The sequence below is a fragment of the Scomber scombrus genome, chromosome 16, assembly GCF_963691925.1.
Source record: "Scomber scombrus chromosome 16, fScoSco1.1, whole genome shotgun sequence".
NCBI classification, from domain to species: Eukaryota; Metazoa; Chordata; class Actinopteri; order Scombriformes; family Scombridae; genus Scomber; species Scomber scombrus.
The window spans coordinates 5,588,515-5,616,472 of record NC_084985.1 but is presented as its reverse complement, the minus strand read 5'-3'; the positions used below and the strand labels follow the sequence as shown (position 1 = coordinate 5,616,472).

Genomic DNA, 27,958 nt, shown 5'->3' with positions numbered 1-27,958 from the left:
GTAAAATATTTTAACTATTTTATACCCGACAGTATAAAGTAGTTAAAACCAGATACATTAAACTGCTGCTTTCACAGTAACACTATGGAAGGAGATATTCTACCAGCCTTGTGTACTTTTTTTTGCCTTAATTACTACAGTACTTTCAAGACTTTTACTTATGTAAATTTACATTGTAGTATACTTTTACTTCAATCATGAATCTGCTTCTTCCATCACTCCATATTCTTCTGATTTCCAGTAACATGCTGCCTCGCTCTATATTTTCTACCTGACACTTTATATCAGTATCAGTTCATTAAACATTACAGGACAGACCAGTTAGTTGAACAGTTGTCTTTATTTGCAGTGTTGTAAAGGTAAGATTATTTAACAAGGTGTCTGGTTGACACAATCTTAAAAGGACAGTTCATTCAAATTAAAAAACAACAACAAAAAAACATTTTCTTTTTAATTTAACATTACATAATATAAAGAACTATAATCACATAATGTTCCATATGTAATGATGACAATTTAACTTTTGGGTTAAAATTCAGATTTAGCTAGGAGCTAGGAAGAAAGATGGTACATGTTATACTATGACAATGCATTTGATCATTTCTAATCCAGAATAATCAATGACAACACACGTCCTTACACACTCTGCTGTAAGTGAAGGTGATTTTGCTAAGAAACTCCTCATTGGACCACTCAGTGTGTTGATGTTGATCTGGGTGTCGGCGTCAAACTCAGAACATTCCCTTCCTGTAGCGATGGATCAGCTCTGATACGTCTTCCTTACACACCTTTATCCAGCCGTCCTCCTGCATGTGGTACACTAGACACACACACACAGAGGTTAACACATACAGTAGATACACAAATATGTCCATGTAGACACACATAAACACAAAAACAATGGTTTAACTTTTTAAAGTGCTTACACACACTCAGCCTTTGCGTTTTTTGCATTTCAAGACTACATAACATCCAGTCTTTGGCCAAAATGTAAAAGATTTCCTCAGAAATCCATATAGAATTTGCCTGGATGGCTGATATATTGTTGATATATATTCTTGCAATGTTAGAGACAAAAACAGACACATATGAAACAGACAAGTAATTCTAAGGGTAAACTCACTGTTGACCACTCCTCCAGAGTAGGCGTCTCGGTGCGTAGCGTGAACGATGCCCCGACGGCCCAGTTCATACGCCTCCTCTACCGTCATGTCCTCCCTGTAACCGCTGTCCACCACACCGTAGGCGAAGCTGCTCCCACAGCCGGTGGAGAACATCCGGCCAGACAGACGTGTCCCGTTATCGTCCACATAGTACAGACCAGGTCCCTGCAGAGCACACAGTCACTGTACAGTTATCATTTTATATACAGTACAATAGTTTCTGATGCATCTCCAAACACAAGCTGCTAGATTTTAATAGTACAACTTCTAAATAGAGTTGCATACACAGCTTTCTTTTTAAATTTAATTAACTTCTCTATAAATTACATCTACAGTGTATACTTGTATCTTTCTTACACACACACACACACACACACACACACACACACACACACACACACACACACACACACACACACACACACACACACACACACACACACACTCATCCTACCTCTTTGTCCCATCCACAGATCATGCTTCCCATAGAGAGGCCCATGCCTCTGTAACCCAGCATCATGTTAGAAAGCAGTTTTGATGCAGCAGCCACAGAGATCCTGTGGTTGTTCCTCAGCCTGTAGAGTCTGCACAAAATCATCAGAAAATCAGTAAAAAAAATTCCAAACTAATTTGGTTTACAATGACGTTTATGTTGGGTTTTTCAGTTAATCTGAATGAAACAGTTTTATACATGTTTTCAGTCATGAGTGATTGTTTTTCTGGGGACATCTGACTTTACCCGTGTTTTACCAGTGTTGACATCACATTGGCAATGAGACCATTTCATCTACCCAGTGTTTAGGGACACACACTGGTACAATGACATAAAGAGGGCAGGCAGACTGATGTGGACAGTTTGGGCAGACAGAACTGGAACCTGAGTTTAATGTGATTTGTATCTGGATACACTACCTGATAATGACCTCTTATCCTGAGTCTTTACATTTACACTCTTATTATCTTGATTCTCCCTTCATTTTGATTGAATCTCAATATACAAATTAGCTAGGCAGGGCTGGCGGACTTGTTGTCAAACATGATGTGCTCCACTGTCAAGGGGAGCCATGCGGTGGATAGTAAACATTAATCCTTTGCAGTACAGACTTATAGCTACTGCTAATACCTGTAGCTTTTGCCCAGCATGATAAAGTATAAGGAGGCTAACTCTTTCAACTTGTTGGGACATGATTTGACCAATCCAATGTATTCTAATCACATTGTATGCATTTACATCTTGCATTAACATGTATTTTTTCTTATCAGGGTGTTAATGCAATGTATCGATAAGGTCTCAGAATAACATATAGAATGACAAAAGCATTCACAAACAAATAGACAAATAGAAATAGAAAATATAACAGAAAACATTGAAGACAATCAAGTTAGATGTGACTGACCTGCATTCTTTGGCCAGGAGTCTCTCCCAGTACTGGCAGTCTGCAGCGCTGCCTGACATGGTGCCCAGCAGGTAGGGGTTGATCTCTATCACCTTGTTGACATCATTTGATGCTACAGAGTACATTTCACACATTTAAAAAAATGTGATATAATTCACTTGATATAATTCCACGCTGCATTAACAATTTGTAAGATGCAAATATCCAGCAAATGGTCAATTTGCAATAAGTGGTTCAGATGAAACCATCTAAGATGTTTGTTATCTATACAGTACTGCAGGGGTCTGGAAGACTGGAAAAATAAAGCTTCCATAAGTTTCCGGACATATATTTACCTAAGTACCGGCCAGCTGAGGCTCTGGAGTCCACAGCCACAATGACTCCATGTCTGAACTTGAAGGCCAGGGTGGTCGTGCCGTGGTTCATTTCAATGCACACACCCCCATCATGGTTGCAGGACTTGAGAAACCCTGAAGGCTAAAATATGAAACCAAAGAAAAGTGAACTCATGTTACGAGATGTATAATGGTCTTGGTACAGAATATGTGTTGGTATGATTTAGCTTAGTTTCAAAAACACACACCTGACTTAAGGCCAGTTGATTGGGGACAGCTTGTGCAATTGGGGACAAAAGCTGTTTTTTGGGTCAGTGGTTAAGGTTAGGTAAAGATTAAGGTTAGGCAGGTAGTGGTTACGGTTAGGGTAAGTCTCCAGGAAATCAGTAAATTGATGTAATGTCCTCAATAGTCTCCTAGGACAACGTACCTGTGTCTGTGCATGTGCTCTTTCATTGACTACATTTGGGGACAAATTTCAGACTTAGGATCAGTTAGGATGGTTAGGGTTAGGCAAGTAGGGGGGGGGGGGGGGGGTGAATGTAAGTCTATGTAATGTTCCCTAAAGTGACCATGCTGATGTGTGTGTGTGTGTGTTTCTGTGAGTCTGTAGGGGAAAGTGAGAGTGACAATAACTCGTGATGGTGAACATAAATGCAGAATATTTCATTAGTAGCAAAAACGCACCAGAAACACTTAAAACCAGCGACGCGTAAAGTAAGTTGATAACCACACCGCGTCTGACGCGTCACGCTGGTAGCAGGTTATCCGGATATGATTTAGTAGCCTATATAATTTCTTACCGAAATTGGAGAAATTATACTCACATCTACACCCAAAGGTACAGCAAATTCCTGACTTTTGGTCCCGAAATTGTAGTGATTGGTACGATCAACGAGATGCGTCCGTCCTCCTGGAAGAATCTGCTCACGGAGTTCAGAATAAGACTTGAAACTAGTAACGTCGAAAAGAGCCATTATCTATTAAAGTGCACACACTTTATTTTAGGTATATTCTACAGTTTAGATGTTCAGTTTTACAAAAAGACGAGGCGGTCGACGGTGCGTCAAAGACAATTTCCTTGTACGCAACAAAGAATTCGAAAGTGAAAGTTTTAAAATATGTTAGTAGATTTTTCTTCTCAAAGCTTCATTCAAAAATAGTCTGCAACACAAAATTATGCTTAACCACTATAAATATATTTAATTCATATCTTTAATCAAAAAGCTTGATCAGTATATAAAAATCTCTCTGACTCCCGGCAGCTTTTATCAAAGATACCTAAAAAATCCCAGGAACCAATAAGAGAGCTTTATTCTTTTTCTTATCATCGGTCTCTAGGCGGAAATGCAACATTCAGGTTTGCAGAAGCCTGCCAGGTCATTGACAATATAATATACTGTAGTTAAATAATAATGTAGCAGGGTATGACATATGACTCAATGTAACATGCAGAAAAGTTGCCTACAGCAGCTCTTTTTTTATGGTAGTGTTGTGGTAAGTTTATAATAATGCAGTGTCAGTTCATAAATAACAAACATGAACAAAGAAAGGCAACAGGAGGCATCATAGTTGTTTATAAGTGTCTTTTATTTTTTTACTCATTTCATCTTGTAAAAACAGGTTATAAACGTCTCATTATGACGCAGTAACATCTCGCTGCAGCAACACCTTATTACAGAGTGAAACAGCAGAAACAATGATGGCAGTGATCAAATGTCTTAGAACTACTTGATTTAAAACCAGGTGAATAATAGTGTGATAGAACTGAAAACTTTTTTTCACTGCTCAATGTTGCTTGGTGGTTAATGGTGTTTTTTTTTCCTAGACTCAGGCTGTATCCATCTGCTGCACGGTCTCCTTTACAACCTCCAGCTTTAAGGGGACTACTTTCTCTGTCAGAACTGGTGTGGTCCCTGGACGGTACCGGTATTTCATTTTCCTATGGAGAGAGGAAGAGAGAAACAAAGAGAGAGATTTGTAATCATATTATATATTGTCTTTCCTGCTTAAGCAGTCATTAAAATTCCTCATTAAGTAGAATAAATAATTTTTGGACAATTTTCAATTTTGGCATGTTGTAAAACCATAACATGCACAAAATCTGTTATTCATTTGGGATTCTGCATGACATGCATTAACTAAAAAGCTAAAGGGCTAAGTCACAGTTTCATTCATAAAGACCCTTAGGTCCAGTTACACAGACTAATGACAATATTATGTGAAAATATCCATATTGAGAAACAACTCTAATCTTGGACTAGCCTTAACCTCTGTCCGGCACATCAGCCCATAAAGTGACACTAATACTGGCCTACCTCTTGTCTTTGTACTCTGACTCCTTATAGGGTCTGATGTAGTCCACTCCTTGTCTGGTGATGACACAGATGTCGATGTTGTTGCCTGAGCCGAGGTCGCTCATGATGCCGGCGTGGATGGCAGCACGCACCAGCTCCTTCGCCTCCTCCAGCTGAGACAGTGGAGGGAAATGATGGAGAGAGGAGCAAACAGAGACACACAGAACATAAAGGAGAGAAAGAGACATCCGTTAGCTTTAAAATTCAACTGAAGCAATTCCCTGATGCTGCACTCTACTTTAGTTAGTCCGGAACACAGACACAATTTAATAAGCAGAATGAATTTTTGTTTTGTTTGTAAACTTTTTTTTAACTGTTTGCATTATCTAGAGGCTAATGTGGCCTGTCACACTGCAAATATGCAATAACAGAAACCTAAAGGTAATCATTGTCACAGTCTCCAGACACATCACCAGACAGGGAGTGGACTACATCAGATCCCATCAGTAGACACAGTACAAAGACAAGCGGTAGGCCAGTATTAGTGTGACTTTATAGGCCGATGTCTCGGACAGGGGTTAAGTCTAGTCCAACACTAGAGTCATTATGGATACGTAACAACACTTGTGACGTACCTCCAGGTCGTGTTTGAACCCATCCTCTAGAATGGCGAGAGCAGCCAGGTCACCAGATCCTGTATGAGCACAAAGTAAAGTCACATCAAACGGACTGAATGTAGTCTGAGAGTAAATAATAGTAGAGAAAAGAGACTCACAGAAACTGTAACATAATGTTATGTCACATACCCATAGAAAGGTAAGGCACCTTGTTTACACTCCCATACGGTCCCACTGTGTACAGGTGGTTCCCAGTGCAATCTACTCCTCCCAGTATAAGACTGGCTCCAATTTGGCCATGATACCTGCCGGCCACCAAGATCAAAACATAAGAAGATTTGTGAACAAAGCATATGACTGCTACTTTGAAAAAAACATTTACAAACTTCTACATACAGATAGATGAGCCTCTACGACACAAACCTGTACAACATGTCCTGTAGTATGTTGACAGCCATGACGACGCGAGGGTTTCTCCCACTGTTCAGAGAGAAGATGGTGAGATTGGAGGAGAGGAGGTCTGTGGTCTTCTCTGTATCTGCTGCTGTACCTGCTCCACAACAACTAGAGAAAAAGACAGAGAGAGGAATTATATAGTGAGAAAAAAAGTTAAACAATCATATAAATCTATCATACAAGAGCGACTAATATCTTCTTCCACAGCAGCCTCAATATCCCAGAATGCAATGCAACCACAGAATCTTGGGTCATCTACTATATGCACTATATGTTACTTTAATTACAGATCTCTTCCTGCAGTAACAGTTATTTAATACCGGGTCACTCACATCCTGGAGTATGTAGGAAATCACTTGAATTAAAATAAAGGAGGCAGTTTATGGTACAATGTGTAGTGCAAGACAAAATGAAAACAATGGGAGTGCATTGGAGGTAGATTGCTCCTGTCATGGTTTCAGTGTACCATATATATTGTATTAGACTTACTATATATTGGGAGAAATGTAATGGATCTTTGCGCACATCTTGTCGGCCACCACTTCACCGGAGGTGGCTCTAGTGTCTGCTCCCAGCACCACCCCATCCTGCACCAACACATGAGATAATATTAACTAACTTCATTACTTAAATGATGTGTATGTGCCTGATATGATTCAAACTAACAACTCAATAAGGATCATCAAAGAGTTTGAGTTATTACTTGTCTCCTTTTGATTTTCTGGAAGCATTACTAGTAAAGTGCAGGTTGGAGAGGCCTTGTGCCAAGGAAAGTCTGTGCTCACAATAACACCACGATACAACATAATTCACTTTGATGAATTAAAAAAGAAAGAAGATAAGGAATGTTGTGCAGTGTTATGTGTCTGCACGTTTTTATTCATATCATACTGGAATACGTGAAAGACAGTGGTTGCCTGGAATGTAAAAAAAATCAATCTGGTATTCTTTGAAAGATTATGAAAACAATGCAGGAAGGCCTAAAACATCTTTTGGTGCTTTAATAATCTATACTTGCCTTGAACACCACTCCAGCTATGGTGGTGCCAGTTTTCAGAGGTTTAGGTGTCTGTCCTCCTTCAAACAAACCCTGTAATGCAGCATTTCTAGAGAGAGGAGGGGGAGGGAGGTGGAGAGAGAGAAAGAGAGAGGGAGTAGGGTAGGGGGTGACGATAAAGGGGGGAAGGGGATATTGATAACAACTGATGAATATATTTTATAGTTATAACCGTGAACACACAATCATTGTTTTATTCAACTGATAAACACGCAGTAAAGAAAAAGTTACTTTCACTTTTGAAACCCAGAGAAAGCTGAGTGGTGTAACCAACTATTTCGTTTTAATTCTGTAATTATTGGTCCAGTTTTCTACTAAGGAGATATAAAAAGAAACCCATACCTCGACGCGTTGTCGAAATTAAACCCAGCTGCAGGAGTTTCGAAGACATTTGATAGCGCCATACTGGATCCAACTTCAGCGTCTGTGCGTCTCGGTGCGTCGCTGATCTGAGCGTCACCTCTCCTTCCTCTCTTTCGATTTTGGCGTGAAGATGGAGAAGCGCTGTATGGACTCAAAAGTCAAAGGAGTCAGCACAGGGGTGAGTAAATCAGGACTGGTTACTATTATCTTTTCCTCCTAATGCACTAATGCATAGGCTGTTACGCGTAAAATGACCAATAATCGACTTCGTGGATGAACAGGTGACGCTTCACCTGATTAGTTACCTAGGACTAAGTTAAGTTACATCGACTGGACATGCAAGGTGTTTTAGTGTCAGAAAATGTTTATATTTTCTTTCCGAATAAGTTTAGGTTTTACATTTCTACAAAGAAAACACTAGGAAACACTTTCGTTTTCACTGAATATCGCCATTCAGTCATAAAACTCAAATTCCCAGAATGCCTTGTTCAGTCTGTATGAATGAACACGAAGCCATAAGACATTTGTATCCATGCTGCACAACCTAGTATTATATTTGTCTCCTGTCATATTTGTTTAATGTTGAAGAATTAAAACTTACCACCAATCACAGTCTCCTCCTCTGTCCCTCAGACCACCATCCTGGCTGCCACCTTTGATGGAGGGGTCGTGATTGGTTCAGATTCCAGGGCTTCCATCGGAGGGTGAGGATGCTCCGACAACACAATGAAGTTAATCTTATTGCATAACACATTCACACACTGAAGGGACTGCTTAATAGCATTCATGATAAAGATAAAATACACAGATTCAAGTTGTAGTACAGCAACAAAAACAAAAATGTAGCCAAAATTCATGACAAAGCAAATTTTAAAACATTAGCATCAATTTAGCATCATTTGCACTCTGACTTACAACTCTGCTTTCAGTGCTACTCTGCAGACTTTCTTGATAATGTTATCCTGTACATGCAGACATTTCAACCTGAAATCAAACACCTGAAACCACTGCTGAAGGATTATCATTTCTTCTCACTGCAGCCAATGTATAAGTACTCTATTTGGTTTGTTCACCCTCACTTTGCCTCTCTATTCAGGGAGTATGTGTCATCTAAGACCATCAACAAGGTGATTCAGGTTCATGACCAGATCTTCTGCTGCATGGCCGGCTCGCTCGCAGACGCTCAGGCTGTCATTAAGGCTGCAAAGTTCCAACTGTCCTTCCACAGGTACCACATACACACACACACACACACACACACACACACACACACACACACACACACACACACACACACACACACACACACACACGAATACATTCGCACATATTACACTAATATGTTCACAGCTTCCATCCACTTGAATAATAAAGTGTATCCAAGCTTTCGACTGGCACTGTCTACTTTTAGTCCTAGTTTAGTATTCGAACATGAACAGGAGTCAGATGTTAATGTGGTTCTTATTTATGTTTACCATGCCCTCCAACAGCAATTGAATCCACATACCAACCCCTGTTTAACATGCAGGTCTGCACTGTGTTGTCATGTTTGGAAGGTATGCATATATTGGCGCACCCTTCTCTCCATAGGTTCACAGAGACATTTACATGTGTTTGGGAAGCATACGCATGACATGCAGATCTGCTAGTTAAGCATGCTGATTGCCTGATTCACTTGCTGTCAGGAGGCAACAGCAACTATACAAGTGTAAAATAAATGGCACACAATGACACAAAGGTCTCCCAGTGCAAGTTCACCTGTGTCACAACTGTAATTCTGGCTGTACACACATAATAAACACATTTATAACACTGAATATACACCTATACAAAATGATTTTAGGATCCAAAGGTAAAACATTCAACATTCACATGTTTTCCTACTTCCTACACCATACATTTGACAATCTGTCCCTCTCATATCTTTCCTGATCCTCCCCAATCTACAGTGTCCAGATGGAGTCCCCTCCACTGGTGATAGCAGCAGCATCAGTGCTGAAGGAACTGTGTTACCAGAATAAAGATGACCTGCAGGCTGGCTTCATCACAGCTGGCTGGGACAGGAAGAAAGGGCCACAGGTAAGTACTGGACATGAAGACAGTGATGATGATAGTAAGTCCACCTTGCTGCATATGGCTGCCACAGTGATATTCTCCATCTTTCTCCAGGTGTACGTCGTGGCTCTAGGTGGGATGTTGGTGAATCAGCCTGTTACCATCGGTGGCTCAGGCAGCACTTTCATTCACGGCTATGTTGATGCCAAATACAAACCCAACATGAACAAAGACGAATGTCTACAGTTCGCCACGAATGGTACTGTTCATTATTTTTCATTTTCATCTTTTTTAATGCTTTGTTAGGATATAAAAATTTGTTTTGGGCAAACTGGGGTGTGATGCATGAAAATGTGTGACTATGGACCAGGGAAAATTTCTGATTGGTTTAAAATGTTTTAAAAATATGAAATGATAACTTAAGATGTTTTCCCATTAATCTGCTGAAGGGTAAACGTTTCTGTGTGCTTACCTTAAAACTTAGTTTAACACATGCACATACAATATTGATAATAAAAACAATGCTTTACAAGGACACAAAATGTCCTCTAAGTTCTTACAGACACAATATCAGGGTCACATGTACCTCTGCACTTCAGGTTTGTCTTAAAGCAACAACAGCACGTATCAACACTGAAACAGGTTTTTCTTGTTGTAATCATTCCTTCCATTTTTTAATGGAAAGAATTGAATCTCAATACATTTTAAGCACAATTAAATGTTAGATGGTAGTTGTTAACAGGTGCATAAATGTTTTACACTGCATTTCTGGGCTTGTTTAACTTTTGCCTGCTTCTCTTTGTTCTTTCCTTCCTCTTCGGCTCTCCTGTGCTTCTTCTCTCTGTGGTTGTGCTCGCAGCTCTTGCTCTGGCGATGGGCAGAGACAACGTCAGCGGAGGTGTGGCTCACCTGGTGGTGATCACAGAGACGGGGGTGGAGCATGTGGTCGTCCCTGGCAACAAGCTACCCAAGTTCCATGATGAGTGAACCGCCAATGAAAGATGAACTTCATTGCATAAAGGGGTTTGGGGTGGTGGTGGGGGTGGAGCGGTGAGCTACAATTTTAATAGACACACTAGTTAGACACTTGAAAAAGAGCTTTATAGATATGTATACAAAAGCTACACAAAAATATAATATTCCACTCTCAACTCAGAAAACATAACCATTTCCTTTATAAAATAAGATTTTTTTCTGTCTTGTTATGTGTCTAAATCACAGGTTTTGTGTTGTTTGAACGTGACAAAAATTTGTGAAACTGAAATAAACAAAAATAATTTTTTTCTAAAACCTTGTTGTTCTTCCCCTCTCTCTTTTTTTTTGAGCTCTGTGCTTAAAAATCTTAAAGGATTTGTGATGGGTTGTTTTTGTAAATTACTGTCATTAGTGCTGCATATAATGTTAAAGTGCTCCAAAGTTCTGGTGCATGTACAGCACTGTGCAAAAGTTTTAGGTACTTTAGACGTTTAGATTATTATCCATAATGCAACACTGTCAGGGAGGCATCTGATTTATTCCACAACATTACATGACACCAAATATACAGCCAGAGTCATAAAGATCTATCTTGTATCCCTGATCTCAACACTAAATGAAGAGACAGAAGCAGCTGTGACTCCAAAATCCACAGAACTGTGAAACTGCACCCAGAGGATCTGCTTCTGTTTTAAAGGCAAAGCTGCTCACACCAAATACTGTATATAACAATAACTTTAATGTAGTATAGTAATTGAACTTGAGCATTTCTATTTTATACCACTTTAGTGTTTCACTTCACTTCACATTTCAAAAGAAAATATTGTAAGTTACTTTTCAGATGAAGATTTGACACAATGTAACAATATGTAACAATAAATTGTTAAAGATGAAACCAGTGGTTTCCAACCTTTTTGCCTTTTGACATCTTACAAAAAGCAGTGTGTAGTCGGCTCACATTTCAGATGTCTATGAGTTGTTAACAGCTCCACCAAATAGTGATTTATCCCTTCTCACATGGTTTAATTTCAATAAATGTTCAAATGATCCAATATTTCAGCAAAAATAAAATATTTGTTTTTTCTTCTTTCCTCTCCCATTAACCATCTCACCACCCCTTACATTTATCTGCTGACCCTTTGGAGGGGCCCCACCCCTAGGTTGGGAACCACTGGACTAAACTAGCTAACTGTATATAAAGTAGTGTAAACTAGCTCCACCTCCAGCAGCTACAACAGTAACATGCTGCTCTAACACTGATGCTTCACTATTAATAATCTAATGATGTCATATATAATAATATATCAGTCAGAGGGACCAAACCACTACTTTTACTGTAATACTTTAACTACCTCACTCATAAATTATGAGTGAGGTAGTTAAAAGTACTGCAGTATTAATAATGCAGTACTTTTACTGTAATACTTTAACTACAGTACATCAAGCTCATAATATTGCAGTACTTTTACTGCAAGCGAGCCAGGTCTCGCTTGCACAAGAGGTTTTAATTTCAATGTGACTTCCTGGTTAAATAAAAGTTATACACTTTAAGTGCATTTTGGTCCTTTTACTTCAGCACAATTTTCCATGCAGGACTAATTGGGCAGATTTACATTGGTGTATTGGTATACATCTTTTACTTAAGTAAAAGTAAACTATACTTTTACATCACTTTTACAGCTACTGATAATGATAAGATAAGAGCTACATTACTGTGGGGGAACCTTGTATGCACATAGAAAATTAAACAGGTAACCAACCACAAAGCCTAATGCACACTTGAGTGTTTCATCCTTGAGTGTTTCACGTCACTTGTTTGCTGCGTGCACATGAATATGAGCTGCGCTGGTGGAGGAGGGTTCAAATTTACTTTCAATTTCGATTTTATCCAGGAAAACATGGAGTCCGTCTGATGAATGATTTTAGAGTTAATTTGTTAAATCAAAAGCGTTTAAGAACATTTTAAAGCTATAGAGAAGTTTTCCGACGATTGTAAAACAGTATAAACGCTGCAGCGCTCAGCTGAACGCTTTGGTTCAGGTTTGGTGTCACTTTTACGTCTCTGGCAGACAGACTGATCAGTCGGTGTGGTCGTTTTTGTTCCTACATCAACATGTTGGAAGAAACGGGACCAGAGTGGTTGTCTGAGGAGGTGAAAACCGGAGTGAGTACAAGATTTTGAGTTTGTGTGAGAGATTTGATGGAGGTGAAACCACTGAGCACTTTGCACGCTCATTGGTCACGTGATCTGACGATTTCAGGTGCATGGATTGAATAATGAGTATTTACTGCTTTGCGTCTGTTTCTAGACAACTATCATTGCCATAGAGTTCAAGGGAGGGGTCGTGTTGGGGTCTGACTCCAGAGTGTCTGCAGGGTAAGTTGCATATACTATACATGTAATACACACAATATTTCTTCTGTCTCTCTACCTGTCCTTACATATCAACTTCTGTACTCCACATTCACACAGTCTCTTTCTCCATCTCTCCATTCAGGGCGTCAGTGGTCAACAGGGTGATGAACAAGCTGTCTCCCCTCCATGACAAGATCTACTGTGCTCTGTCAGGCTCTGCAGCAGATGCTCAGACCATCGCTGAGATAGTTAATTATCAGCTGGATGTTCACAGGTAAATAAAAAGGAAAAGCTTACTGTATATAGATTACCTTTTACTATGCACCACCTAACTTTCTAGTATAGTCTACTTCTGGCTTACATAAAACCTGCAACGACTTATATCTTGCACATTTTATGTATTCATATAATTGCTCAGATAATGTGAACCAGTGTAATCTAAATGTTGCCTCAGAAGCTTGTTCATGCAGGATTAATAAGATATTATTATTGCATTGCATCTTCAAAAATGTCTAAACTGTGTATGCATCAAAGTTCTTTTCATATTCAACATCCAAACTCATCAAACAGAACAGTAGAACAGTTTCCCAACTAAAACTCTGCCTGTGAGGTGTAGGAGCCTATTCACCTAAATGATATCAGAAATCAACCAGACACCCTTAAAATATATATGTGACTGTCATGTCACATGATATGTAAAAAATGAAGAGGTACAATCAGTCCAAACATTCTAGGGCTGTGGCTCAAGAGGTAGAGTGGTTGTCCTCCAATTGGAAGATTGGCGGTTGATTCCCGGCTCCTCCAGTCCGCATGTCGATGTGTCCTTGGGCAAGACACTTAACCCCAAATTGCTCCCGTTGCTGTGCCAACGGTGTATGAATGTGTATGAATGATTAGCTTCCTCCGATGAGCAGGTTGGCACCCTGTGTGGTAGCTCCTGCCATCAGTGTATGAATGTGTGTGAATGGGTGAGTGAGTTGTAGTGTAAAGCGCTTTGAGTGGTTGAAAAGACTAGAAAGGCGCTATATAAGTACAGTCCATTTACATTGTAGTTGTGATATTCTCTGTTTTTGTCTTTCTTTTATTGTATGGGAGTCTTATTTTTGCCTTTTTATGTCAGTATCGAGATTGGCGAGGACCCCCAGGTTCGCTCAGCTGCCACTCTGGTGAAGAACATCTCATATAAGTACAAGGAGGAACTGTCAGCGCATCTCATCGTCGCCGGCTGGGACAGAAGACAGGGAGGGCAGGTCAGTAGTCACATATTGTGAATGTAAATGCAAAAAATCTTACACCATTGGAAAGCCTGTTTATTTCCCTTTTAAATGGTGCCACATTTGTAAGGAACATGCATTTGTTGGATGAGCAGCAGAGCTGAGTATGTGGGTTGCGCCCATGAAAAATTTGGCAAATCTTCTCTGCCAATGCCAAACAGCTTATTTTGCTGTTGCTATTGACTCTTGTTTTGAGCTTCTGGTACCCCCAGGCGCTGCCAATCAGGTACCAATCAGGCACCTGAGAGCAGGCCAGTTGGTGTTTGCTCCAAGAATAAGCATGCCATGTTTGACTGATCTGGATAGGGCCCGTGCAATAGGGCAACTTCAAGCTGGTGTTCCATAAAACCAAGTTGCGGCATTACTGACTGAAATACAATCCACTGATTTCTGACCAGGTTTTTTTTGGTCAATGACAAAATCGCTTTTCTCTGCCTCAAAATTGCAACACACCAACAATGTGCCTGACCACACCTCATTTTGAGACCAACACGCCCATGAGCACACAGATGAGTGCAAGTGCATTTGCTTTTTAAACAGTTTTAAACTAGCAAAGATACATACGTCACGCCGCTGTACGCAGGGCGTAAGATAGGGCCCTTTGTCTTCAATGTTGTTTGAATAAAATGGTTGTCGTAGCCAGCACTCTATATTCTTTATTTTCTGTGTGGATGTATACAGAATAACACTGAAACCTCTCTTGTCTCTCTGATCTCTCCCAGGTGTTTGCAACCCTGAATGGTCTCCTGACCAGACAACCTTTTGCAGTCGGTGGTTCTGGCAGCTCGTACATTTATGGGTTTGTTGATGCTGAGTATCGCAAGGACATGAAAAAAGAGGAGTGTCAGCAGTTTGTTGTCAACGGTAAGTTGGATGCTTGAAAAAGATTAAACAGTTGCAGCATCAAGTAATGACGACTAAAAAGAGATATTGTATTATTTCATGTTATAGTCATTATTTTGGCCTCTAAAAACTAAAATAATTCACCTGTTTCTTTTCTTTTTTGTCTCTCTCTCTCTCTTTTGTAGCTCTCGCTTTGGCAATGAACCGTGATGGCTCCAGTGGTGGCGTCGCCTACATTGTCGCCATCGATGAGCAGGGCACAGAGGAGAAAGTTGTTCTAGGAAATGACTTACCCACCTTCTTTGATATGTCATAGTTTTTCTATTACAAGGGTGCCAAGCCACTGTTGTGCAGAACACAATAATATCATGACTCACATTTTTTGACTCAGCTGTCACCTTTAAAATATTGGTCAAGAATACATCTGCTAACATTTTTTTAAAAAGAGAGACATTTCCTTGCATTGTTTTATAATTTCCAGATCCAATTCATATAATTGTCAGGTTTAAAAGTGACTCACACCCTCAGATTATCAGATAAGATTTGTTTCATTACTTAAGAAATTTAAGGAAGACTGAAGCTTACAGTTTAATAATTTACCTACCAAAAAAATACTGACACTTAGTAATTGTAGTGTAGTGTAGTGCCCTCGACTATGTTCAGGTCAGATTCAAATGACTAGATAGATGGACAGCAATTGTAACTGACTATCGCATCTAATAACTGTTTTGTAGCCACCAGGCAACCTAGAAAAAGGTCTGAAGATGATGAGATGAGTCATTCAGTTAATGAGCACTAATCTTATTAGTCCAACCACTCCTACAGAAACACTCTTTCATTAATGAGGTTGCCTGAGCTATTCAGTGTGAGAAACATACCGCCACAGCAGGAGGAATGGAGTTGTCATTATTATGATCTTTGGTCACCTGGTTTAGCTTTCTAACATTTACATACATTTCACTATAGTAAATGCACTCACAAGTCCCATATGTGCTTTAATGTGTATTATGTGGACATTAAAATGAAATAAAAGCCCTTTGTTGAAAGGTTTATGGTTCTGTCTCTTTTTACAGTGAATTATTCTTCCAGAAGCTGTTTTTATGTTTGTGTCAGACACAAGATGTTATTATTTTTCATCCTGAATAATGATGGTGGTTGAGGTAAGTTAGGAAGAAAATGTTGATTTTGATGTTGATAATAAATGGGAAATAGCCTACATGTGTGACCACAAGCCTTTAATTATCCCAGACACAGTTCCTAGTCAACTGTCCTATTCCAGTTTTTAGTCTTTCAGCTGTTGGGGTTTAAGGGAAACCCTGTTGCTTCCAGAAAACGAAACTGAAAGTGTCTGAAAACTAAAACACTGTCCCCGCTGCAGCGCAGTTCATTTGAGGACAGGCTGCCACTGGTAAAAATGGCAGACAATACAGCAACAATATTTCGTAAAGTCGTTGCTTTGACTTCAGCAGTCTTCGTCGACCTCTCTTTGTTTTACGCATCAGGATTCGTAGCCACATATGGCGTCTTCGGTCATCTTTCGCGTCTATGGGTCTTTGCGGGTCTCCGGTGCTTGGCTCTAACTGCTGTAACCCTGTTCACTCTTGGAGACTTCAAACCGGTCCTGGTTCGTTTTATAACGGCGCACAGTGTGCTGCCCGCGGTGTTTGAGACCGGGACCTCGGTGCTCTACAATGAGGAGAGTCAGTGCGGCTTGTTGGCGGATGCGCGCTGCTGGCTGATGTGCGCCGGTGCGTCGCTGGCTGCTGCGCTGTTTTGGGAGCTCACCATCCCGGACAGCAACGATGAGGCGGCCGGTAAAGAGAAGAAGCAGAAGTCCAGGGTGCTTTTCATGAGAGTCCTCTGGCTGTACAAACCCTACTATTTGTTGCTGTTTGGAGGGTTTGTGTTCCTGTCTCTGGCTGTTATCTGTAAGTACAGCAGATGAAGAAGAAATTGGTGGTGATGCAAAGAAAATACTGCAGAGTACTGATGATGATGATGATGGAAGTTAATAAACTGACGTACAAATGATAAAAATAGAAGAAAGAAATAATTTTAATTATTAGAATTAATAATTTTAAAATTTGCATCTCAGAAACACTAACCTTGCTTGCTTGGTTTTCTCCCTGAAATAACTTAATCTGTAATTTCATTTTATTTATAGTGCAACATCACTCGGGGTCTGCACACTTTACAGGCAGAATAAAAACAACAGACAGAGCCATATTCATGATGATGATGATGACAGGCCTAATTTGGCCTGATTTGTCACTGCATGTGTCTGATTGTGTGTACATGTGTGTTTCTTCTCAGGTGAGATGTTCATCCCGTTCTACACCGGGAGAGTCATCGACATCCTTGGCAGTAATTACCAGCCAAATGAATTCCTGTCTGCACTCCTCTTCATGGGCCTGTACTCTCTGGGAAGGTATAGGACAATGTTCTTCTCTGCACATTCATCCCTGTTTATGCATGTTCATTTTTGTCTCACTGGTAATATGTAACTCACTGTCTCTTTTTTCTTTTTTTACTGATTGATTAGCTCCATGAGTGCAGGTTGCAGAGGGGGTGTTTTGCTTTGCGCCATCAGTGCCTTCACATGCAGAATGAAAGTCAAGCTGTTTGAGGCTTTGACCAAACAGGAAATTGGATTCTTTGAGACCATAAAGACAGGTAAGGCTATGATAACATAACATTCAGTTATGCTGTATAATATCTTAGTGTGCATGAAGGACAGATTAAGTCAGGTAAAGACAGGGCATGTATGAATGCATGCATGAATAAGACAAGACAGGTCAAGCTGTACATACTAAGACAGGAGAGAGAGGAATAAATAGAGCAGGACAAAATGTGGAAGAAGAGACTAATTTCTACTCTTTTTTTGTGCAGGTGAAATCACATCCAGGTTGTCTAGAGACACCAACCTGATGGGGAGAACAGTGTGCCTGAACGTCAACGTGCTGCTGAGGACATTCATCAAGACGCTGGGCATGATCTCTCTGATGATGAACCTTTCATGGAAGCTCACATTCCTCGTGTTGATGGAGACGCCCATCACTGGCCTCATACAAAGCATCTATGACACACACTACCAGGTTAATAACATAATAAACACTATGTATATGATATCAGTTAGAAAGGAACTCTTCTCAGGTATTTTAACTCATCAAACAATCATTAATTTGAAATAACAGCCGATTATCTTTGTAATGCCAATAGTTTTTTTAAATTAATTATTTAAACAGAAGATCAAAAACTCCTTAAAGTTAATAAAAATTCATTAAAGATAGAGTAAAAAAAAAAGATAATTTCAATCTCTTATATTCCTTCCTCAGCGGTTGTCCCTGGCAGTGCAGGACTCAATGGCTCGGACAAATGACTCAGCAAATGAGGTAGTATCTGGTATTCGTGTGGTACGGAGCTTTAACACAGAAAAACATGAAGCCCGACGCTATAACAACCATTTGATGGAAACACACAACATCAAAACCCACCGTGACACTGTGAGGGCCATCTACCTGCTCGCAAGGAGGGTGAGCAGTTTGTATTTTTTTAGGTAATCAGGTGGCATTGAGCCTCTCACAACATAATTTCTCATTTTACTGTATTCATTCTTGTGCGTGTATGTGTGTGTGTGTGTGTGTGTGTGTGTGTGTGTGTGTGTGTGTGTGTGTGTGTGTGTGTGTGTAGTTGACAGGTTTGGCCATGCAGGTCTTTATATTGTACTATGGCAGGCTCTTCATCCACAGAGGACAAATGACCACTGGCAACCTGGTTTCCTTCATCCTCTATCAGTCAAACCTTGGAGACAACATCAGGGTATGAAAATATTATTTTATTATAAGTTATTATTATCTGTTATTTGCCAAACTACAAAATGTTTAGTAGTTTGGCAATGCAAACTATAATTATATAGCATATTTTATCATGGCCATGCAATATTAGAAAAAAAAGCATATTACATTTAAAGACATGAACGGCGATATGCAAACAATTTTACACATCAAAGGCTAGTCATGGGTCACAGCAGAAAGACTTGTGAGCACAGAGAGAATTGTATGAAGTCTGATGAATTATGTCTAGTGATGTCACTTTGTTGAGGCTACTTAACCTTAACCTCTGCAGTCCACTCCTCTTCTCTGCTTCAGGCTAGTGGCTCAAAGCTGCATCAGCCACTACTAGTATAATACACCTGAATCTCTTACCGAACTATCAGAGGTTGAGCTGTATTGTGGGTAATGTAGTTGTGGCTCTGCTTCATTGATTTGGATACTTTTTTTAAACTGACCATTGTGAGTTGGACAGTCTTATTGTTATGTTAGGAGTTTGTATGGTTTGTATGTGGACCAAGAAGCAGACACAGAGACAACAGATAGAGTGGTAAAGGGAGTTTAATGGCACACTGAGGGTGAGGGATGAAAAGAGGAGGATGGGGAGGAGCAGGGGCAGGCAGACTTGCAGAATACACACACACACACACACACACACACACGCACACACACACACACACACACACACACACACACACACACACACACACACACACACACACACACACACACACACACACACACACACACACACACACACACACACACACACAGGGGAGAGGACACAAAGGAGATGAGTAAAACCAGTCCCCAAAGCCCAGCTGCACCATGACAGTTACAGTAATAGTAGAGTAATGCTAAATCAGTAGAGACCCATTAATAACTGCTTGGTTTTAACGAGCTCACATATTTTTTATTGTGAAAAATAAAAATTCAAGGAAATAAAAAGACAAAAACTTTGAGACTATTTTAAAAATAAATTAGAGTATAGACACTGTAATCCTCTAAAAGGTTAATCCAGCCCCTCAGAGCAAAAAAAACTTAAAGGCAATTTCACCAAACCTTAAACTCATACTTGTGCCAAACAACCACATAGGTCTGGATGACTCGTAGCTTTTCTGATTCCTTGTGTAACTTATATTTTACAAACTACAACTCTCCTTTAGGCACTCTTGATAAGTGATTGTTGTCCTAACCCTGTCCTATTATCGCCACCTTCCAGACTCTCACCTACATCTTTGGTGACATGCTGAACTCGGTGGGGGCTGCTGGGAAAGTGTTTGAGTACCTGGACCGAAAGCCTCAGGTCAGCACGGAGGGAAAACTCACACCTGATCAGCTGAAAGGACACATCAGCTTCCGCCATCTTAACTTTGCCTACCCTTCATGCCCCCAAAAGACAGTGCTGAAGGTGAGATCTGAGCTCTTTGGTTTCAATTTGAGCGGCTCGTGAAAAAAAATGCAGTGAAATGAGAAAAAAAACAAGATGGAAATAGAAAGTGATGAGTTAAAGGTTTTTTTTTTAATTCAGGATTTGCCATTCAAGTATTTAAAATATATGTACAGTAAACAGAAGCATAGATTAAAGGTTCCTATATCCCTCACTGGATACATGGGATATATTGTAGTTGTACTGTGTTATTAGAACTTCTGTTATCTCCTTGTTTCAGGACTTTTCTTTGGAGCTGAAGCCAGGTCAGATGACAGCTCTGGTGGGTCCATCTGGAGAAGGAAAAAGCACCTGTGTGAGTCTCCTGGAGCGATACTACGAGCCACAGGATGGAGAAATCCTATTTGACAATGAGCCGCTAAAATCCTATGAACACCGTTTCCTCCACAGGAAGGTAATGTCCAAACGAAATCATAAATCTTCTGTGATTTTGTGTCTTTTCTGAGGATTAAACATTGTCCTTTGCAGGGGAGGTTCTGTGTTTGATTTTTCATCTCTATCTATTTTCAAATTGGTCCAAATAACATTCATCAATCATACAAAAAAGGTGAAAGAAGCAGAGATAATTATTTTATCAGTTAAACAGCAATCAGGGGCGGAGCTAGGGGGTGGGTTTTGGGGCCCTACATGTTTTCTCAAAAGCCTGAATCTTTTTTTCTTTTCTTGGTTAAAGTCAGTTTTTCTGAACAGTGACTTCAACGAGCTGTGTTTTGGGGTGTTCTGGGTTTAGCTCCGGATCTTGTCAACTCCTAAATCCGCTCCTGACAGCAATCTGTGTATTGATTAACTGACACAAAAGTAGACTGGCTGGAAGATATACAATACCAGTCAAAAGTTTGGACACACTGAGGAGTATCTCCAAACCTTTGGCTAGGACTGTATATTGTGTAATATTTTCCCTTCACCCATAAACATTAAATCCACAGCTGAATGCATCAAGGTCACACACTTCACCCAATAGTTCCCACAAGTCCCAATTTTTCCTCCCAGCTCACTGTTGAGCTTGAAGTCTGTGGATTTTGCAGGTGTTATCATAAAATTGAATAAAACTGACTTTCATGGATAGATTTGAGTGAATTTGATTGATGTATAACATGTATATTTCATTCAGTCTAACTAATGGGAGTTTGTTTGACAGATCGCTGTGGTGAGCCAGGAGCCTGTGCTTTTCTCTGGCTCTATCAGACACAACATCGCCTACGGGCTTGATGAATGCTCACTGGAAGAGATCCAGGAAGCGGCACGCAAAGCCAACGCCCACGACTTTATTCAGCAGCTGGAGAAAGGCTATGATACGGGTAAACGGATATAACCGCCCCTCATGCTGTTTTACATGGCTCAGTGATCAGACCTGCTTTAGATGTTAGAGGAAAGTTTAGTGAATTAGGGCAGAAAATGTCATTTAGAGAACAAGACTGCTGATTGTTTTAAACATTTATCTAAAATCAATTTGTGCATAATACAAGCTAAATAAACACATGCAGTATTTTTGGGGGGTTAGTTCTGATCACCTGCATCTGATTGTCTTTTTAAAATTGTATTTAACAACTCATATCTGAATTGTTTTATAATATTATCTACTTCTCAGAGGTGGGTGAAAGTGGCAGCCAGTTGTCCAAGAGTGAGCGGCAGCGGATCGCCATCGCTCGAGCTCTGGTCAGAAAGCCACAGGTCCTCATTCTGGATGAAATTACCAGCTCTCTGGACGCTGAGTGTGAAAATAAGGCAAGCTACAACTTTTAAAACTGTCGTGTCTAATCGTGTGTTTGGTATATGTGGATGAAGATCTGAAGCTTCTTGTACCACTTGAACCAATTAATCTATGTATCTGCAAGTATTCACCAGTAAAACATAAAGTCAGTATTTAGTAGATATGTAGAGGAAGTGCAGCAGAAGTGTAAAACTACTCATGTCATTGCTCAGGTAATCAGTCAAATCAATCAAAGAACTGTCCGAATGAAACCAATCAATTTAAGAAAAAACATGTCTGTTTTAGAGTTTCTAGCAAGATAATCAAGATCTGATTGATGAAAATCAGATCGTTCCATGTTGTTTGTTAGAGCACAAAAAGAAAAATAAATACATGTCAACTTTCAGAAGTAATTTGCCTAAAAAAAATAATAATTTAAATGTGTTGAATTCTTCCCTACATTTAAAAAATATCTCCTGTCAACATCAATATTGCAAGAAATGTGGGAATAGTTACATTGCAAACTGTGCAATTTAAGACATTTAGCCTCAGTTATATAAGTCAAGTACTTAAAAGAAATGAAAAAAATCAATGTTTGCAGTCACAGCACTATGTTTGCTCACTTATGCATTCACAGTAATTATATAATATTGCGACCTTCTTTTTTTCATTTATATTCCTTTAAAATCTAATTAGTAATGACATGTTTCTGAATTGGGCAACTAAACTACAAGGTTGCACAGGTGCTCTTCTTTTTAAAAAAAACAACAATTATTATGTTTCTTCTGACATCTTTTAGCTCTGCTTCCACCTAAAAAAGACAGATATTAAATGGACGTAGGATAATAAGTATTGCTCTCACTCTCTGTGCACAGGTTCAGCAGTCCCTGGCTAGCTGTCCCAACCAGACGCTGCTGGTGATCGCCCATCGGCTGAAAACCATTGAGAACGCAGATCAGATTGTTGTGGTCGGTGACGGCAGAGTTCAGGAGCGAGGGACTCACCAGGAGCTGATGGACATGAAAGGGAACTACTACAAACTGAGAGAGAAGCTCTTCACAGAGGGAAACTCACCACAGTGAAAAACTACTGTTACTGAGCTGATGCTTGTTGTACTGTGAGAGTCGTGACTGGGCTGCATTAGTTTAACCAACAGCAACCTGGTAAAAATGTGTAAGAACATGTTGGAGTTTGTGTAAATATTGAGTTCGGATTGTTGTGTATAAATAGTGAAATTTAAACATGTTTTTTCAGAGAATATATTCAGTATTCTGTATGAGATCTAAAAAGCACCTTTACAAATGTGTTACTATAACACATTTATTCTTATTTATGACAAATCACATTTGCAGTTGAACACAGAAAATGCAATCGCTCATGTTTTATTGAAAAATAGAATTAAACTTCCTAAAAATGTATAATTGTTCATTCATAAAACACTGTTAATTAGTGTTTCTTTTTTAAAATCTTTTTTAAATTTCATGTCCTTGTATTTCTCAAAGCTGAATAAAAGTTGGTCAAAAAAACACACCATAAACCTTTATTTATGATCGAAACGGCCAAAGGTTGCTTCATAGATATGCCCCAAATAAAAGATTAATCCGACATTTTGGATCATTGTCAATGACCTCTGATGACTTCAGCCAGAGCATCAGTCAAACTTTATTTGAATAAAAAAAGTAAAGAGCAAGATTTCAGGTACTTGCAGCATACACATATAGTGTATTTTAATTAAGTTATCAGTTCCTTGGGAAAAATTCTAATTTTAAAGGTTTTATAAAAAATATATGTGTTTTAAATGCGGTGAATATTTTACTGTAGGAAAAAAAATTGAAGAGAAACAAATCACTCCTATTAAAGGTATAAATGAGCATGTTTGCATATTTGTTATAATTGTTATGCATACTTGTTATGCACTGATGCCTTTTGGTTTTTGTACCTGAGAGCATTTTGATGGTGGGTTGGGTTTTATTGTCTGAACTGACCTGGAAAGTCCCTGACAACCAACATAGTTTTTGTTTCTGGTTGTGATGCTTTGTGGAAAGTTGCCTGATGATTTGCGTCATGAACATCAAAGGCACAGAGAAGTGATAGACAGCATTTTGTCAACACACCAACACCCTCTATCGACAGAAATCACGTTCAGATTAGGCAACACGGATCGCCATTTTGTTGAGATTTCTGTGTCCACAAAATGGTGACCAAAGTCACGTGTTTCAGACAAGTTAGCTTCTCATCGCTTCTGGATGGATTACAAGATGTTTTGTAACTCAATGTATCTTTAAAAGGTTTTATACACACACAGGTACATTCTTATCAGTGCCCAATGTTATTAGCTTTTTCTTCCTTAAATTCACATTACACTAAGCAACTGTACTGACATGCAACTGCTCTGCAAGTGCATGTGCATGTATGTCAGAGTGGTTCATACAAATATGGGCATGATACGTCGACCCAAACTGCCGGAGGGAGCAGCATAAATCCCACACTGACATTAAGACACTTTAAAACATTTGTATAAAATGTTTCTCAAAGGCAGTTGAAGTTCAAGAATAATTTGTCCCTCGTGTCACTTTTTCTTGCATAGCCAACAGTATTAATATACTTGAATGAAGTCTAGTAGTATATTCCTTTTGAAAAAAGTTGGGTTATACTGTGGTGGTCAAACTGAAAACAAAACTGTTTCTCCTCGTTCCTAAAAATAACTGACAATTCTGAGATTCAATCGGTATGTCTGGCACGCTGACTTATCAGTAAAACTTGGCTTCTTCCCATCAGCAATTGTGAGTTGCAAAGGCAAGAGGAAGAAAAGAAAGGTGGGAAGACAAATACCGAGAGCTGCCGCCATCTTACAGTGAAACCTGCAGCACCTAAACACAAAATGGCTGACAGTGTGCAAAGTAAAGTAGAAAGCGTAGCGCATCAAAGCAAATGAAAGACAACATAGTGACCCTGTGGCTGTATCTATCACTGTGGTGTATAAGGAAAGAACAATGTGCTTCCTCGAACCTCGGTGTGCACCTGTATTCTAAATACTGTATCTGTCTGTGTTTATATTTGGATGTGCTCACTGTAAGTTTTGCATAACCAGTTATGCACCATACCACTGCACCGCCACACTGCCAAGCTGTAAAGTCTCTTCTCCTAAATCAGCACCCTCTGTCAACAAAGATCAAGCTCAGGTTAGGCAATGTGTCAACATTTTGTCTAGACTTCTGTGACCAAAGTCACCTGTTTCAGACAGTGTAGGTGCTCATTGCTGCTGGATTACAAACATTTTTTAAGGTTTTATGTACAAGTATTTTCTTATCAGTGCCCAATGTTATTTTCTTTCTCTTTCTTTAATTCACATTCCACTAAGCAACTGTACTGACATGCAACTGCTCTGCAAGTGCATGTGCAAGTGTCTCTATAGAAATATGGGCATGATATGTTGACCCAAACTGCAGGAAGAAGCAGCATAATTCACACATTGGCATTGAAATATTACACTAACAACATATGCACCAGTGGTTATTCAATTACGAGTGAAATTCAAGAATTATTTGTCCCTTATGTAACTTTCTCTATTTTAGTTTTGCTGCACATATGCACGATACATAAAAGTTTCCAAATTCGGACCAACTCATTTCATGTCTTTACATCAACTGAGGGATCCTCCTCCGTGGGATAAAACTGCTGTTGTGCTTATGAAAGCTTTGCAAATTCCCCCGAATGACCTAATAAAATATGTAGCGGTCAAACTGAAAACAACATTGTTTCTCACTGTTCCTAAAAACCTCCCAGTCTGGATTTAGACGCTGTAGTTCCGGCACAGTGACTCATCAACAAAACTTGGCTGCTTCCCATCAGCCTTTCTAACCACTGCCTGTGTGTTAAAAAGGCAACAGGATGAAGGGAGAAACACTAATGCTGAGAGCTGCCGCCATCTTAGGGTGATACCTGCAGCGTCTAAACACAAAATGGGTGACAGCGTGCATGGTTAAAGGTTAAAAAAAACAAAAAGCACGGCGCACCAAAGCAAGACGTGACCCTGTGTATCTATCACTGTGTGGTGTAACGCCCTCAAACCTCAACCTGTACCTGCACCTATATACTAAATACTGTATCGGTCTAAGTGTATCTTTTGATGTGCAAGTGTTTGCCCAACCGGTTATGCACCATACCACAACACCACCAACACTGCCAGGCTGGAAAGTCCCCTCTCTTCTTTCTTTCTTTCACTTTCTCTAATGTGTTATCCATTGTGTAACCTGACTCAACCAGGCCACAGCCAAGCCCAAAGTCTTGTGACCGAAAGCATTTTGGTTTTTCACTCTCTTTCTCTTTTAGATTTGCAGTCACAAGAATATATTTGATAAGATTCAATACATCTGCCACACATATTGTTATATCACAAAAACAGGAATGTGTGCATGTTTCTTGTAATGTTTTTATGAACATTTAAGACATTTGAATGATAATTATATCCAGAAGACAAACAATCAAACAATCAGTGGTTGGTTTTAGTCTGGCATTCACCAAGAACATTTTGACAACGGATGTTGATGGAGTCCCACTGACTTTACTCACACTTGTGTCTTTTCAATAATAATAATTAACACAAAAATCCAATTAGAAATACCCCTCCCTCAAGAAACGGTGTCAGCAACTCCAAAGCTGGGGTGCCACTACAGAAAAGGCTTAACCTACACTCTGCAACAGCTAACAGGCGTGACCCTGGAGCTCAGATACCCAGGAATGAGTTAAAGGGTATAAATCTTTTTATCTCTAAGTCAGGACAACCATTTTAAAAATTGGTCCAGTTTTGAGGAAGAGAGCTTCACCCACAAGATTTCAAAGCTGGTCTTGAGCAAGACTTCAAGACACAAAAACAAACTGAAGTGAAAGGCAAAGGCATTTGATTTCTCTGTATGGACCGCTCCATAATGTTGTCAGACACTTATAATAACAATCTGAGCCTGTCAGTGGCAAAAACGAGCACTTCTAGTGGACGTATATTGACACTATTGCCCCAAAGGATTACACAGCAGGCTGTTATGCAGCTGCTGTCTGAAATGACCTAGCTGAATAATGGACTAATTCCAAAAATGGTTGTCCACATTAGTCACTTAGGCACAAAAAGTTCCCCTATTAGAGTTCACTATTCACTTTTCCACCTGTCTATATAAAGCTGTATAAGTCATGAGTAAGATTTTTAAATGTATTCCAAAAGAAATTAGTAATCAGTGCAGGGAGGTCTGGCTGCAGAGTTTTGCACAGTCTGAAGCTGAGCTGCAGCTTGGGCCCTGAGGCAGGTAAACAAGGTGTTACAAGAGTCCAGGCATGAGTAAATAAAAGCATGAACAGTAATATCTGTATGGCTGAAAGATAACATTGCTCTTGTTGGTAGAAACATGATTGTACCCGTTTTTTGTCAGTTATCCAAAGCTTAGCTCACTGTCAAAGATAACATCTAGGCTCTTGGCAGTGCAGTATTTGGGACAAGGGGACCGAGCAGTGGCTGGACTTGATTATGGAGGTGTTCAGGGCCGATCATAAGCACCTCTGTTTTGTTAAGTACAAAAGTTTTTTTTCTTTCATAATATCTTTTCCTTCCACCAAATCAGATTTTTCAGTGTCATAGGGCCAGCTATCCTGCAAATATCCACTCCACACACTTACATCTTATTCCCTACAACTGATTCAGTTCATGAGTCATGAAAACAGGCATCCCTTAATTAGGTCAGGTGCAAAAGAATCAAAATAGTGTGTTTTTTTAAACAAACAATAATTAATTACTGTGGATTAGATGCTGCAT

The 27,958-nt window shown here is 39.6% G+C and overlaps 5 protein-coding genes across 5 annotated transcripts; 3 read left to right on the top strand and 2 right to left on the bottom strand.

The window, feature by feature from the left end:
* Nucleotides 1-326: 326 nt before the first annotated feature.
* psmb8a (proteasome 20S subunit beta 8A) lies at nucleotides 327-4,182 on the bottom strand. The gene is made up of 6 exons (XM_062436090.1): nucleotides 3,723-4,182; nucleotides 2,896-3,037; nucleotides 2,561-2,672; nucleotides 1,618-1,747; nucleotides 1,124-1,328; nucleotides 327-820 (listed from the first exon to the last, which is right to left on the bottom strand). The coding sequence occupies exons 1-6, from the start codon at nucleotides 3,870-3,872 to the stop codon at nucleotides 732-734; spliced, it is 828 nt and encodes a 275-aa protein (XP_062292074.1). The 5' UTR covers nucleotides 3,873-4,182; the 3' UTR covers nucleotides 327-731.
* A 334-nt stretch (nucleotides 4,183-4,516) lies between these two features.
* Nucleotides 4,517-7,771, bottom strand: psmb13a (proteasome 20S subunit beta 13a). Its single transcript, XM_062436091.1, has 8 exons — nucleotides 7,665-7,771; nucleotides 7,284-7,371; nucleotides 6,755-6,852; nucleotides 6,233-6,373; nucleotides 5,999-6,114; nucleotides 5,828-5,886; nucleotides 5,214-5,365; nucleotides 4,517-4,837 (listed from the first exon to the last, which is right to left on the bottom strand). The coding sequence occupies exons 1-8, from the start codon at nucleotides 7,724-7,726 to the stop codon at nucleotides 4,726-4,728; spliced, it is 828 nt and encodes a 275-aa protein (XP_062292075.1). The 5' UTR covers nucleotides 7,727-7,771; the 3' UTR covers nucleotides 4,517-4,725.
* psmb12 (proteasome 20S subunit beta 12) lies at nucleotides 7,734-11,024 on the top strand. The gene is made up of 6 exons (XM_062436093.1): nucleotides 7,734-7,863; nucleotides 8,319-8,389; nucleotides 8,782-8,913; nucleotides 9,635-9,764; nucleotides 9,855-9,999; nucleotides 10,600-11,024. Exons 1-6 carry the CDS (start codon nucleotides 7,816-7,818, stop codon nucleotides 10,725-10,727), a joined length of 654 nt encoding a protein of 217 aa, XP_062292077.1. The 5' UTR covers nucleotides 7,734-7,815; the 3' UTR covers nucleotides 10,728-11,024.
* Nucleotides 11,025-12,586: 1,562 nt separating this feature from the next.
* Nucleotides 12,587-16,238, top strand: psmb9a (proteasome 20S subunit beta 9a). Its single transcript, XM_062435594.1, has 6 exons — nucleotides 12,587-12,879; nucleotides 13,025-13,092; nucleotides 13,214-13,345; nucleotides 14,192-14,321; nucleotides 15,068-15,209; nucleotides 15,374-16,238. The coding sequence occupies exons 1-6, from the start codon at nucleotides 12,829-12,831 to the stop codon at nucleotides 15,502-15,504; spliced, it is 654 nt and encodes a 217-aa protein (XP_062291578.1). The 5' UTR covers nucleotides 12,587-12,828; the 3' UTR covers nucleotides 15,505-16,238.
* A 357-nt stretch (nucleotides 16,239-16,595) lies between these two features.
* Nucleotides 16,596-23,822, top strand: tap2a (transporter associated with antigen processing, subunit type a). Its single transcript, XM_062436061.1, has 11 exons — nucleotides 16,596-17,116; nucleotides 17,502-17,616; nucleotides 17,731-17,861; nucleotides 18,078-18,283; nucleotides 18,524-18,721; nucleotides 18,879-19,007; nucleotides 20,241-20,429; nucleotides 20,689-20,862; nucleotides 21,607-21,766; nucleotides 22,057-22,193; nucleotides 23,034-23,822. Exons 1-11 carry the CDS (start codon nucleotides 16,603-16,605, stop codon nucleotides 23,238-23,240), a joined length of 2,160 nt encoding a protein of 719 aa, XP_062292045.1. The 5' UTR covers nucleotides 16,596-16,602; the 3' UTR covers nucleotides 23,241-23,822.
* Nucleotides 23,823-27,958: the final 4,136 nt, after the last annotated feature.